This window comes from Pangasianodon hypophthalmus, chromosome 28 (genome assembly GCF_027358585.1).
Source record: "Pangasianodon hypophthalmus isolate fPanHyp1 chromosome 28, fPanHyp1.pri, whole genome shotgun sequence".
NCBI lineage: Eukaryota > Metazoa > Chordata > Actinopteri > Siluriformes > Pangasiidae > Pangasianodon > Pangasianodon hypophthalmus.
Window position 1 is genome coordinate 9,333,318 of NC_069737.1, and position 12,847 is coordinate 9,346,164.

The following is a 12,847-nucleotide window of genomic DNA, read 5'->3' on the forward strand; positions in this document are numbered from 1 at the left end:
GGTTAAGTCATTTACAGCTTTTTAATATATAAATATAATTTAAATTGATTTTACACACTTACAGCATTATCGTACCGCATATCGCATATCGTAGTTTTCTTCGATATCATGCACAACTACTCTAAACTCTGAGAACTTTTGACAGTAAAAGTGTTTTTGTTGTTGTGTTTTGTGCTTGTGTTATTACACGCCTGGGCCGCTAGGGGGCGGAGTGCTGAAGCCTCTACTGGCCACAGGCTGCGTTGCAGGTGGCTGTTGTGTTGTCGTGCAGGGGAAGGGGAAGTGCAGGCTACTTACTGCTACATCTCAAGTGAGAATGTAAACATCGGAGCATAGTGTGACTGAAATTACTGACAACTTCAAATATGCGCTGGCTTTTGGACAATAAGGTAATGGTGTTTGTTTCTGCATGAACGTCGCTAAGCTCGGGTCCGGTGCAGGCTGAGGCGCGAGGTGGGCGTTAACGCGCTGCTGTAGCGCGGCTCTGTAACGCACACGGCCTTGTGGAGCTGCAGCCATTAGCGCGTTAGCAGCGGAGTTTACAGGTTAATGTTTGTAGCAGACAGCTGGCAGCAGCAGCAGCAGCAGTAGTGCTTTTCCCCACGTCTCAGACGAATGAAGTCGCTGAACCGTACAGTGAGTTTGTTAGGTGTCTGCATGCTGTTGGCGCGTGTCCCGGTGAAAGCAGCTCTAATGAACGGCGGCTGTTAGAAACGCGAATTGTTATGAACAGACACTGCTTAGCTGATTAGCTTAGCCGCAAACACGGCCTGTGTGGTGGTTTGAAGCAAACTTGCTACTGAGCATGTGACTTGCTGGTGCGTTTTATAGGTGGTTAACTTTCAGTAAACACATCGGACATTCTAGACACTAGTGGTGTATTTACTTAAAAACCTGTCAGCTTTGCAGGCTGTAGTCGGAGTTTGCTTGCTAGCTCTCTAACACTCGGCTAGTCAGGCCTACTGTAGCGTGCTAGTTCGGATTTAGGTTTTTTTCCTACCTGCATTCCGATTAGTCCAAATTCCTATCCTAGGATTGGCTGATGATATCCCGTCTCTTGGATTATGATTGGCTGGTGTTTCGTCCTCATACAGTCCAGTCTGCGGCTTGTTTACGGTCGTGAACTTCTAGCCAATCCCAGCGCAGGAGGCGGGACTTGCCGGAATAACGGTGGACATATGTAATGCTTATAAATACATTAGTTTGTGATGATTCTAGTATAGGAGTTTGTTGTAGTTTTTCTATTTCCTGTGACTTTAAAGAGTCTTCTTTACTTATTTTTATGATTTTTCTTAGATTTATGGCGGCAGGTCACACTTTACAGGCGGTCAGAGGAAGGAAAGCTAGATAGCGTTACTGTAAACAGCCTGCATTCAGGCTGATCAATGAGCAGCAGCAGTGTCAGGTGACTCTTTATTAACTACACAGTGTCACAGATATTTTTTCAGAACAAAAAATGGCACTGCTCCATCATTTTAAAACATTTATCTAAGAATGATCATTATCCATCCATCTTCAGTAAAGACTTTATCCTGCTCAGATTCATGGTGAAACTGGAGCCTATCTGCAAACACTTCTGTGATGGATAGATCCGAGGCGTCCCATCCAGAGTGTATCCACAGCAAAAAGTATATAATCCAGCTTTGAAAGTATATAATAATCCAGCTAGGAGCCTGGTGCTCTGCAAAGTAGTATTTGGTGGAGATATAACCTGTTAATGACATGGATGTGGCCCGTTTTTCACCTGCATGCTTAATTATGTATGTATGTTATGCTTATAATAGTGGAATAAAGTCACCAGAAAAGACACATTGTTAGTCGTCGTGTTACAGTTAATTGACCACAACCTAAAATAAGTTATTGTTGCAAGGCAGCTACATCCCAGAGATGACTTAGCCATTACTGTGTTGAACAAATCACCAGCCCAGGACAGGCATATTTTGTGTCCAGGCTGTATGTTATTACGTTACATTAGCCGCCACTTTTTAGTCCAGTGAAACAGGTTTCCCGTTCATCCAAAACATGGCCCTGGCCATCATACCGGAGCTTCCAAAAGCCTGGTGGGCTAACTAATGAATTTCTCATTTGTCCACCCCTGCATTATCTGGCACGGTTGTGGTTAATTTACATTAATTTAATAAAATGTATTTTCCTTCTATGTTCTTCCTTATCTTCTTCTAGAGCAGTCTTAACAGTGGAAGCATTCATGGATGTAGTTGGCACATTTAACCATTTGATTCCCAGTGATCAGTTGGAAGACTCCCTGCTCCTTGGCCAGAACCTGGAATGTGAAGCAAGTGATGAGTTTGCATCGAGCCACAGCCTGCCAGGAGATTCGCTCAAGAACATGCTCAGTGACAAGGATCCTATGTTTGGATCTGCCAGCGCACAGTTTCATCTCTTGGAAAATGATGATGCTAACTTTCAGCTCTCCAGCTCATTAGGTGCAAAAACATACTTTACTAATAAACATTAACATCTAAATACTAGCAGGGTCTAAGAACATGTAAAGGTTTTAAATAGTTTTTTGACTTTTCTTATTGTTTAAGACAATGACATGAGTGCTTCAGGCTTCAGCCAGACTTGTGCTGATGGGGACGAGACTCCGGCCAAGTTTCTCCGAGGCAGGAGGAAAGGTGCCACTCAGCTACAGAGGAAGCAAACCGGTAATGAGAGAGAGCATTAGCAATCTAACAGTTTACTACCAAGATCTTGATATTGTATTCGGCAAAACTTCTAGTACTAAAATTAAATGATTAAAGGTTTTATGGTTTGGAATTTTCATGTTATGATACCCTAGTCTAAAAATAGCATGGTTTGACGGTACTAATTAATCTTTGAAAGAAAAAAAAAAAAACCCAAGCCCACTGGTGACAATTAAAGAAAAAAATTGTTATGAAACTTTGTGTATAGTTTATAACCAAAAAAAAAAAAACCCAAAAAGATCAAATCCCCTCAATGTTCATCTTGCTTAGAATATTTTGAGAATGACTCAAAATAAATAAAATAAAATCTGTTACATTGTCAGTATTTGTCACAGTGCTGCTTAGCCAAAAGAAGAGAGCTGTTTTGTGTAGTTCTGGTCAGCAATGCCATGTTTTTCTGTATGTTTGTTAGGGTGGTGTATGATAGTTATAAACATGCTAAGAGCAGCAGCAGATATATCAATGTTACAGCCAAAGGGTTTTCAGTGCAGCTGCGTCCCTTTCGCATAGAAGTAGTAATAGTGGTGGTGGTGGTAGTAGTAGTAGTAGTAGTAGTAGTAGTATGATTTAGGTGGAGTCCAGAGAGAGGGTTGTGAAATCCGGCCTACATTTTTGAGGAGTCGCAGCTGGACATAAAAGGAACTTGACTGGGTAAAAAAAAAAATGAACTGGTAAATGGTAGTAAATGGAAATGCATTTTAATCTTGTATTTTGATAAAGTCAACCATCACAGTGACACAGTAACAGCTCTATAAACAATACATCACTTGTTTTGAAAGGATGCTTAAATCTGTAATAACATATTTCTCAATAATTAGCTGGTTTTCTGGCTGTGCTCAAGGTGGGGTAAATTATAGGGTTTGTTTTTAAACATGGTATAAACACATTTTTTTGCAATAATATAATGATTGGGTGTGAGTTTTATTATAGAGCCATTCATTCTTGGTACATCAGGTGGATTATGATTGCCATAAAACAAAACTGACTGGTCCAGACTTACCATTAAAGTATTTTTTATGTCTATATTGAAGCCTTTTCATCTAGAGGTCGAGGTAGAGGTGGACAGACAAGGCGCCCCGGTCCATTTAGAGGAGTTTCCACTGAAGCGCTTTGCCAAAAATCTGGCCGGACATCTGGAGTAAAGGATGACGAAGAACCAGGATCAAGTAGCATCTCAACTGAGGAGATGCGCATGGAGAAACGGGAAGACTTGCTGAGACGTCGGTTTAACGTCCATGAAGTTGACCCATCGATGAATCCTGTGGTCGTGTTGAGGCGTTTAACAGTGACAGTAGGGGGCTACAAAATTGAACTGTTGCCTGGACCTTCTCACACTTCTGGATCATTTAATACAGGCACTCTTCAGTCTCTGAGCTTCCAGGACGATTCCCTGACCACTGAAAGCAATGGGTTCGACCTGGGACAGGCCCAGGCTTTTGATGTGCATTCAGCCCCAGACGTTGTTAAAGAGCTTAATGTCATTGAGCGTGGAGCTAATGAAATGCCAATGGATTTAGGGCCATATGTAAATCCGAATGAAGTGCAACACACCAACGGTGCGAAAGAAGTAACCACGGACACCAAAACGGTTGACCAAAACGATGCTGAAAAGCTGAGTGATGACAAATCAGAAAAAAAAAATGTCAAGACAGATAAAATTGCTGCTAAAAAGCTCATGAAACCCAAGCAGCCACTGGGTATAACCAAAAACAAGCACCTTAGCAGAGCAGGCATCCTGCAGAAGGGATCGAAGCTTCACAAACCACAAGATAAAAAGGTGCAAAAAGCTACAGCAGAAAATCAACAACACATCAAAAGCAAGCCAAATAGCATAGGCCTAAAACGGCCAGCTCTGTCTCTCAAACCTAAACAAGCCTTGAAACCACAAAAGGAACAAGTCTGTGATCCGGTGAAACATAATGTCAGCCCCTCTGTTCCATGCTCTCCCACAATAAATAGAAAGGTGTCCTCTGATTCCAGTCCTGGTACTAAAGCAGTTATGAATAAATCTCCTTCTTCGGTAAAGAAACCACAAAATCCATCACCAGCAGGGATCAAACAAAGTCAATCAGTGAAGGATGGCCCAACAGAGGAAGAACAGGAGAAAATGAAAATCAAGAAACCAGAAAAGATCCTGCAGAGACAGAGAAGCAGAAGCAGCAGAAGCATTTCTATAGATGAACCTGAGCTATTCATCCCTGATAATGCTCCTGTTGTGAAGAAGGGGCCTGCAGAGGGGGAACCTACACCTGCTTCTGAAAATGAGACAGCGTGGGATTCAAGCAAACAATGTGGACTATGTAATAAACCACACAGCAATAGGTATGTTCCTTTACTTCCACAGAACAACCTGATACTTCAGGCTAGATGTTAGGTAAATGTTAGGTTGTCATAAATTTGTTATAAACAAGCTCACTACATGAATCAGTATTGCCTTCTTCAAGGGGGTCTTTATAAAAATGCTCCCACAATACTTAAGAATGAACTGTGTATAGGGTACGTCACTGTTCCTGGGCCTAGCTGTACCCTAGCACTGTACGTTTTGGTGTTCTCCCTGCTCTAACACACCTGATCCAACCAGTCGGCTAATTAACAGGCCTGAGTAAATGTGGGTGTGTTAAAGCAGTCAAAACACTAAATGTGCCAGGGCTACTCCAGGACATATACCTTTAACATTACTGGCATAGAGTTAATATGATGCACACTACTGTATGATGTAAATTACTTCCCAGGACAGTGCTGTAAGTAACACTAAGCGTATTTTCAGATTTATGGTAGGCTGTGGGCGCTGTGATGACTGGTTCCATGGCGACTGTGTTGGACTGGACCTGGCTAAAGTACAACAAATGGAAAAGGATGACCAGGAGTTTGTCTGTCTTAAATGCTGTGCCGATGAAGTTGGGAAAGGCAACACTGAGAATACAGACAACAATTCAGCACCAGATCAGAAACAGGGACCCGAAGCATCAGTCACAGCTGGTGGAATCCGGCCCTATAGGAAGGTAAGACTCCTGTTCCTGGATCAAAATCAGTAGTGCTTATGGTTATTTCACTCAAAATCAGTAGTGCTTATGGTTACTTCACTCAAATATTGTCTCTGTTTTTGACAGAAAATGACTAATGGCTGTTGTTTAGACTTACACTGCTATAGTATATGTTTTTACATTTATCTGTAAGCATGGGACAGCCAGTATGGTCCAGTTAGAATCTAGAAAATGTTCATGGGTATAATGTCTAACACCTGATTAACATCTGGGAGAGTTTACTTCTTATTCTAAATACTTCTCAGAAAAGTTCTGATGCCTCCGGCACTGCATGGTTTCTTGTTTGCGTAAGATAATACTTTAAATTATCAAGGGTGTAATAATAGTGTGTTGAGTGTCAGTGAAATAAATGACTATGCATGGAGCTGTCAGCACTGTTCAGTCAGTTGGCAGTTTTATGTAAAGCTAGAATGCCCAGGACATTTTTTGGGTTAAAAATATAAAAAAGCATTTTAGAATCGGAGGGAGGAAAGTAAGCTACAACCTGATGTTCCTGAGCTGCCGTGAGCCACCTTAACACTCCTGTAAAATTAACTCTGAGTTAGAGCTGTCAGCTTTGAATTGGCAGGAAATTTAGAACGCGCTCGTCCTGTGCCGGGTGAGACAAGTTCAATTCAATTGAATTTTATTTGTATAGCGCTTTTAACAATGGACATTGTCACAAAGCAGCTTTACAGAAATAAATGGATTCACAAAAAATATATTGCAAATATGTGAATTTATCCCTAGTCCTTCCTCATGGTGTCTGAAAGTAGTACAGCCAAAGACCCAGCCCCAAATTTTCAGTACAACTTAACAGAGATGCCTTCAGTTGTGTGTAAGTTGTGTGTATACTTGAAATACTCTGCTTCAGACACACAAGGAGCCCCACGGACAGCTTGTAAACTGAACGAGCAGTGTGCTGATGGATTATAACAGAGAGAAGCCATTCTCCTTCACCATGGTCCTGTGTTTTAGCTTGTGCTAAAACATTAGCAGTGAATTATTGATGCTTTGGAAATATTATTGCTATGGTTTGCATCACTTACATTGTGTCTTCGCTTAGCCTACATGCCGTACATGCACACTGAATGTGAATTCCTCATGTGATATTTTGTACCTATTCATTTTCAGTGGGGAATCATGAGAAATATGCAAGGGATTGTGATGGCAAGTGGAAAGAACCTGATTTGCGCAGCCGCCCTGATAAAAATAACACTATCAATAGGGCTTAAGTGATATTTCTGTAAAGCGTTTGGATCAATTTCTGCCATGAGCTATTACATAAAAGATTTTAAAGTGATTTTCAAAAAGTGGTTGGGACAAAAGTGGGCATATCATGATGTCCCCAGACTAAGTTGCACTGGTTTTGCCCTCACTTGGCATGTATGTTAGTCTCATACTTTCCTTTAAAGGGTTTTTTTAATTTCTGTATATATCCAGGTTTATTTTATAAGCACAACCCCATAAGGGCATTAAGGGATTCCTTTGCTTCTGCTTATTGACCACATTTGGATGCACTACACAGATCAATAACCATCTTTTGCACCAGAATTTGGCATTCTGCTTATTTGAGTGGGAGATCTGTATGTGTATATGGTATGACAAACAGTGGGGTAACTGTTCTGTCACTTTACACCAGGACTCAGCAGAAAGACGATCATCAGGGGATTCAGCAATGAAAACTGGTAAGCTTCTTATTTCCCTTGCATAAGGTGGAAAACATGCATGAATAAACATCTGAAGCTCATTAAATACTTGTTTGGTTTGGTTTTCTCAGGGTCAACTGCGAAGCATGAGGTGAAGAAGGCTAAAATTTCTCTTCCAAGCTTAAAGAAGCCATCCACTGGACAAATCAGGAGGAGTGTCCGAGACTCACTAGAGGAGATTCTCCTGAAAAGGTATGGAATGTATTAACATACTAGCCTTTTATTGTCACTTTGTTCTGGTATTTAGGCTAAAGATTTGATCAGGACTTAGTGACAAGAATGGAAATTTGTTTCAGATGATATACTGAAGAATGAAAATGTGGTAGTGTATTAAATCATTGCCGTGTGGCTTTACAATTTATTGTGACATGCCCTTATTTAATCAGCTATTAATATGATTAATTATTTTCATTAACCACTTGCTCAAAGGCTGAAGGAATCAGACTTGAAGATTTCAAAAGAGAAGCCAGCTGAATTGGCTAAAGGTACAGAAAAAGAGCTTTTTGCCCTCTTCCAAGGTGTCGACAGCAAGTACAAGAACAAATACCGAAGCTTGATGTTCAATCTCAGAGACACAAAGAATAATGTAAGAGCTTTTTTCCATCCTCATATTGGATCCTGTGTTGCAACAATAATATATAATTTATAATTCTGTCCAACTGATTTCCAGTCTTGTGCAAACTCTTAAACATATATAAGTAATTTTGTGCCCAAAAGTTGACAGTAAGTAAACACAAATGCACAACCTCTTCCAGGTGTTATTCAAACGTGTTCTCAAAGGGGAGATTCCTCCTAGAGGTTTGGTTCGTATGAGTGCGGAAGAATTAGCCTCCAAGGAACTGGCTGCATGGCGACAACGGGAGAATCGACATGTAATTAACACATAAATATAGATACATATTTTGGACTAAAAATCTATCCAATATTTGAAAAATTTATAATATGCCTTTGCATTTTTGAGATTAACTGTCTTTCACTCAATCCTTTTTGCAGACAATTGAAATGATTGAGAAAGAACAGCGGGAAGCGGAGAGGCGACCAGTCACCAAAATCACACACAAAGGGGAGATTGAAATTGAGAACCAAGAACCTGCAAAAGCCCCTGAGGCTTTGGTAAGACTGCATGAGCTTCTTCTGTAGTCAAGCCACATGTAGTCAATAGTCTAGCCATATGTCCAAGTTAGAGTAAGACATGTCTCCCTTCTCCCTTCAGCCTGATGCTGCCCCTAAAGTTATTGAGGTTTCTGAGGAAAAAACTCCAGAATCAAAGGCAGAAAGCCCCAAGAAGGCTAAAGATACAACAAGCTTGCACAAGTCTCATCTTTTTGATCTTCACTGCAAGATCTGCACAGGTAGCATGTTTAAACCTTAAAAATCTTGGCTGTCATTGATTTTTCGAATTTAATTTCAATGCTTTTTTTCCTTCAAGGCCGAATGGCTCCACCAGTGGAGGAGGCAACCACTAAGCCTGTCAAAGTGGCCACAACTGTCATTAGAAGGCAGTCTACACTTACAGAAGGAGAGGGCCATGAACCCACACCCACATCTCCACCTATTGCTCCATCGGCCCTGGTGGATGACTTGTCTCTGAGAGCGATGGAAGAAGGCCTTCTTAACTTCCCTGCTTATGAGTCAAGGTAAAAGTGATGAGTGCTCTAGAGAAACAGCTTCGGCTTGTGAATGTTCTGTATTTGATATCTTAATATTTAAGGCAGAGATCCTTGCAATGGACTATATCGCAATAGTAATGGTGATGTTTAGAATGTAGCCTGACCAATTTGTGTCTTGTATGAACTCTGGAAATACAGACTACCAGAGACTACAGCTGCTGCTAGGTGCATTAGCAGCTGGGTGTTTTTCTTCACTGTAAATTTACTGAGGCTTACTGAGAATATCATTGGCACCAGTGGTATACACTGTGATGTACTGGTTGACAACTAAACTACGAGTAATTTTCTATGAGTGGCTTGTCAGTTAAGTCATTTGTTACAAAAAAATGCATCAGTATACTAGTAGCATATGTGTAAAACCAGCATTAGTAAGCAAACAATATTTGGTGTGTACATGCATATGGCCTTAAGTAGGTAATTGCCTTGTGCGGAACACTGAAGGTTTTACGTTATCATGATTTCCAGGAATTTTCATGATGTAATTAAGGCACTGTTTCCTTACAGGTTAGAAAGTGCTAGCAGTAAAGAAGATACAGTTGCATTCCTTGCTGGTTTAGAAATGTTATGGAATGGATATATAGACATGCCATCTGTAGCTCGGTACCTCACAAAAGCTTACCCAGTCTCTGGAATTTTGGACCACCTATCTGAGGTAAGTGTCATTAGAAACCAGTCATTTTGACATTTTAATTTAAGGCAAGCTTTAATTTCCCTCATGCTGATGTTGCAGGATCTGCCAGACACAATCCAGGTTGGTGGAAGGATCTCTCCCCAAACAGTCTGGGACTATGTGGAGAAAATTCGTGCCTCTGGTACAAAGGTGAGAATGAGTTGCATGCTGTGCGTTCGCTAATATGAATATATGAATGCCACGTCTTATGGTCTGCTGTGTTTCTAATTTTTCAGGAAATATGTGTAATTCGCTTCACTCCAGACACAGAGGAAGATGAGATCTCGTACACCTTGCTGTATGCCTATTTCAGTAGTCGCAGACGATACGGTGTTGTTGCCAACAACCGCAAACAAGTTAAAGACATGTATCTTATTCCTCTTGGCTCCAGTGAAAAAATCCCACATCAGATTGTTCCATTTGATGGCCCAGGTAAGACTTGATTTACTTTGCACTGATGACTCTTAAACTCTCCTGACTACTGACTTATTTTTTCTTTCATACAAGTATTGAAGGTAGAGTCATCAGAAAAGCAATAATTTGGTACCTGTCAAAACCCAGGAGTGAACTCAGTTAATGCAGCATATCATTTAAAATTGTATTTCAAAATGCTTGGTACTTTTTTATATCCAAATAAAAGCTAATATTGACCTGTATCCACTCATACATGTCATTTCTAAACTATGTTTTTTTTTGTCTGATAATTTGTAACAGGGTTAGAGACTAACCGACCAAACCTTCTCTTGGGTCTAATCATTCGCCAGAGGCCCAAAAGGGACTTTGGGGTCCTCCTACCAAGCGAGGCTAGTGAACCTCAAAATTTCTTGGTGGAGAACAAACCTCAGGTAGACCCCATCCAGAAAGCTGTGGTGGCCCGAGATGAGGAGAAGGACTTCATAAGCAGTCTTGGACGGATACAGAAAAAGGACAGTGCAAATCTTAGCAAATCTGCAGTGACTGAATCTCGGTTAGACATCGAAGATGAGGAAAATGTCTCGTTGCGTTTCCTCCCGGGCGTGCTAAAACAGCCCACGTCTGAGAAGGCTACACCGGTGGTTGATGAAGTAAAGAACATAACTAGTGGTGCAGTAAGTCAGACATCTAGCTCTGATAGTGACACCTCAGGACATGTCACTCCTAAAACACCCACCACCCCCAGACTGGACCGTTTCATTATCAAAAAGAAAGAGCCGAAATCTGTCGAGATGAAACAAGAGCCATCCAGCTCAAATGCAGAGATCACAAGTTCACAAGGAAAAGAAAAAGAAGGTGGACCACAGAGTGGAGTTGTATTATCTCTAAAGGATAAACCAGGAGATGTATCAACAGAAACTTTCCTCTCTAGCCTTTCCACAGTTCAGCCTAGGACTGAACCTAACACCACTGAAACAAAAAGAGATACCATACCACCAAGCACACAGCCCAGTCAAGACATAAACCTGTCTCCTGTATCTGCTTCAGCTGCATCTACAGATAGCACTAATGATACCACTGAAGATGTTTCCAAGCACAAAACTGTGGAAATTCCAACTACGACTTTAAAACTATCCACAGCTGGCATTTTGAAAAAGACTGATGTGTCAGAACCTGTTGATGCGAAGCAGAATAAAGACGTGCCACAACCAAAAGTCACCCAGACTACACCTTCAGAAGAGTCATCAGTTACCCAGTCTGCACCTTCACAACCATCATCAACAACAGAGTCTGCACAGCCACCATCAGAGTTTAAAAGTGTTGAAGATATCCAGACCATCACCACTATTTCTTTGTCTGGAAAAAATGATGGCCTCAAGCAGTCAAGACAACGTCTTCTAAGCCCCACTCCTTTTAATACTGCAAGTCATGGGCCTCCACCAGCTACTTTTCCTCCTTATCACACCGCACCAGTTGACCATGCTTACCACCCTGGATCAGTGCCCACCTACCCACCCCAATCTAACCCTGCACCATTTATACCCCTGCATCAGCAGGCCCCTCCCCCGTTTAGCTACCCTCCACCTCCACCTCCACCTCCTCCAATGATGTTTCCCCAGAATGATCCTCAAAATCAAATGCATGCCCCACCTTGGGCTCAGGCAGTGCCTCCTCCGGCTTGTTTTCCACAGGCTGTCCCAGACGCAGTGGCTGGGCCTCCACAGTCATATACAACTCCAAGATTCCCTGATTCCTCCATGCTTAACCTGCCACCCTTGAACAAGAGTGATCAGGGCTCCGAGCTGTGGGACAGGAAGTCCAGACCTTTGGCCGATCCCTTCAAAAAGGATGACCGAGACCACTATGGGAGGTACAGGCACAAGAGCCAACACTATGAGCGAGAGAGGCACAAGGCCAGGAGTCGGAGCCGAAGCCGAAGCCGAAGCAAGAGCAGGAGTCGCAGCAGGAGTCGAAGCCGGAGCAGGCACAGACACAAGAGCAAACACTCGCGAGAGGACAGGCACGGGGAGAGGAGGAAAGAGAGACATCACAGCAGTCACCACAGGGACAGGGACAGGGACAAACATAGACGGGACTCTGATCATGAAAAACATCGGAGAGACTCAAGAGATGGGCACTCATGATCTTCATGCTCAACCTAGTTACACCCATTCAACATCACTGACCAGACATGTTCTTTTTGTATTTTACTGCATAGTAAGAAGTTATTTATAACATTTAAAAGCAGCTTTTTATGAGTGTACTTTTACATTTTTAGTTGTTCTTGGTTTGGATTAAATTTCTTTGTTTTAAAGTTTAATTAACATCAGAACCAGAAGTCTCAGTCAGAACCAGGTTTTCATATTATTAATTAAAAATTAATGCCAAGAAGAGAACGTTATTTCCTCTGCATTTTTACAATATCTTCAACATTTTCTATTTGCATTGGATGACAATGTGTCTGTACATTTTGGCTTATCAAACAGTAGAGATAACATGCTCTCTGCACATTGTGTTTATGTACAGTTCAGAAATTCTTTTTATTGTTGATTTAAAAAAAATAAAACAAACTTTATTAAAAACCCTGCTGAAGTATTAATGAGAATTAATGCACAATTAACTGCAATTTTTTTTAATTTAATTTTTAAATATACAC

At 41.4% G+C, this 12,847-nt stretch overlaps 1 protein-coding gene across 8 annotated transcripts; it reads left to right on the forward strand.

Moving 5' to 3' along the window:
• Positions 1-224: 224 nt before the first annotated feature.
• phf3 (PHD finger protein 3) lies at positions 225-12,774 on the forward strand. 8 transcript variants are annotated; one of them, XM_026943056.3, is made up of 16 exons: positions 225-389; positions 2,182-2,444; positions 2,550-2,666; positions 3,737-5,027; positions 5,473-5,707; positions 7,371-7,416; positions 7,509-7,629; positions 7,867-8,023; positions 8,193-8,309; positions 8,431-8,550; positions 8,651-8,789; positions 8,867-9,074; positions 9,612-9,759; positions 9,838-9,927; positions 10,014-10,209; positions 10,492-12,774. In XM_026943056.3, the coding sequence occupies exons 2-16, from the start codon at positions 2,207-2,209 to the stop codon at positions 12,333-12,335; spliced, it is 5,067 nt and encodes a 1,688-aa protein (XP_026798857.3). In that variant the 5' UTR covers positions 225-389; positions 2,182-2,206; the 3' UTR covers positions 12,336-12,774. The 8 variants fall into 8 exon arrangements, with proteins under 8 accessions (XP_026798857.3, XP_026798856.3, XP_034157034.2 ...); XM_026943055.3 differs by having other exon boundaries at positions 2,187-2,444; XM_034301143.2 differs by having other exon boundaries at positions 2,245-2,444.
• Positions 12,775-12,847: the final 73 nt, after the last annotated feature.

Excerpts from the sequence above, each read along its gene's own strand:
- phf3 (XM_034301141.2), top strand. The coding sequence starts at position 1,582 with ATGGATAGATCCGAGGCGTCCCATCCAGAGTGTATCCACAGCAAAAA. Across the intron at positions 5,708-7,370 it reads GAATCCGGCCCTATAGGAAG|GACTCAGCAGAAAGACGATC; the intron begins GTAAGACTCCTG and ends ACTTTACACCAG. Across the intron at positions 8,024-8,192 it reads TCAGAGACACAAAGAATAAT|GTGTTATTCAAACGTGTTCT; the intron begins GTAAGAGCTTTT and ends AACCTCTTCCAG.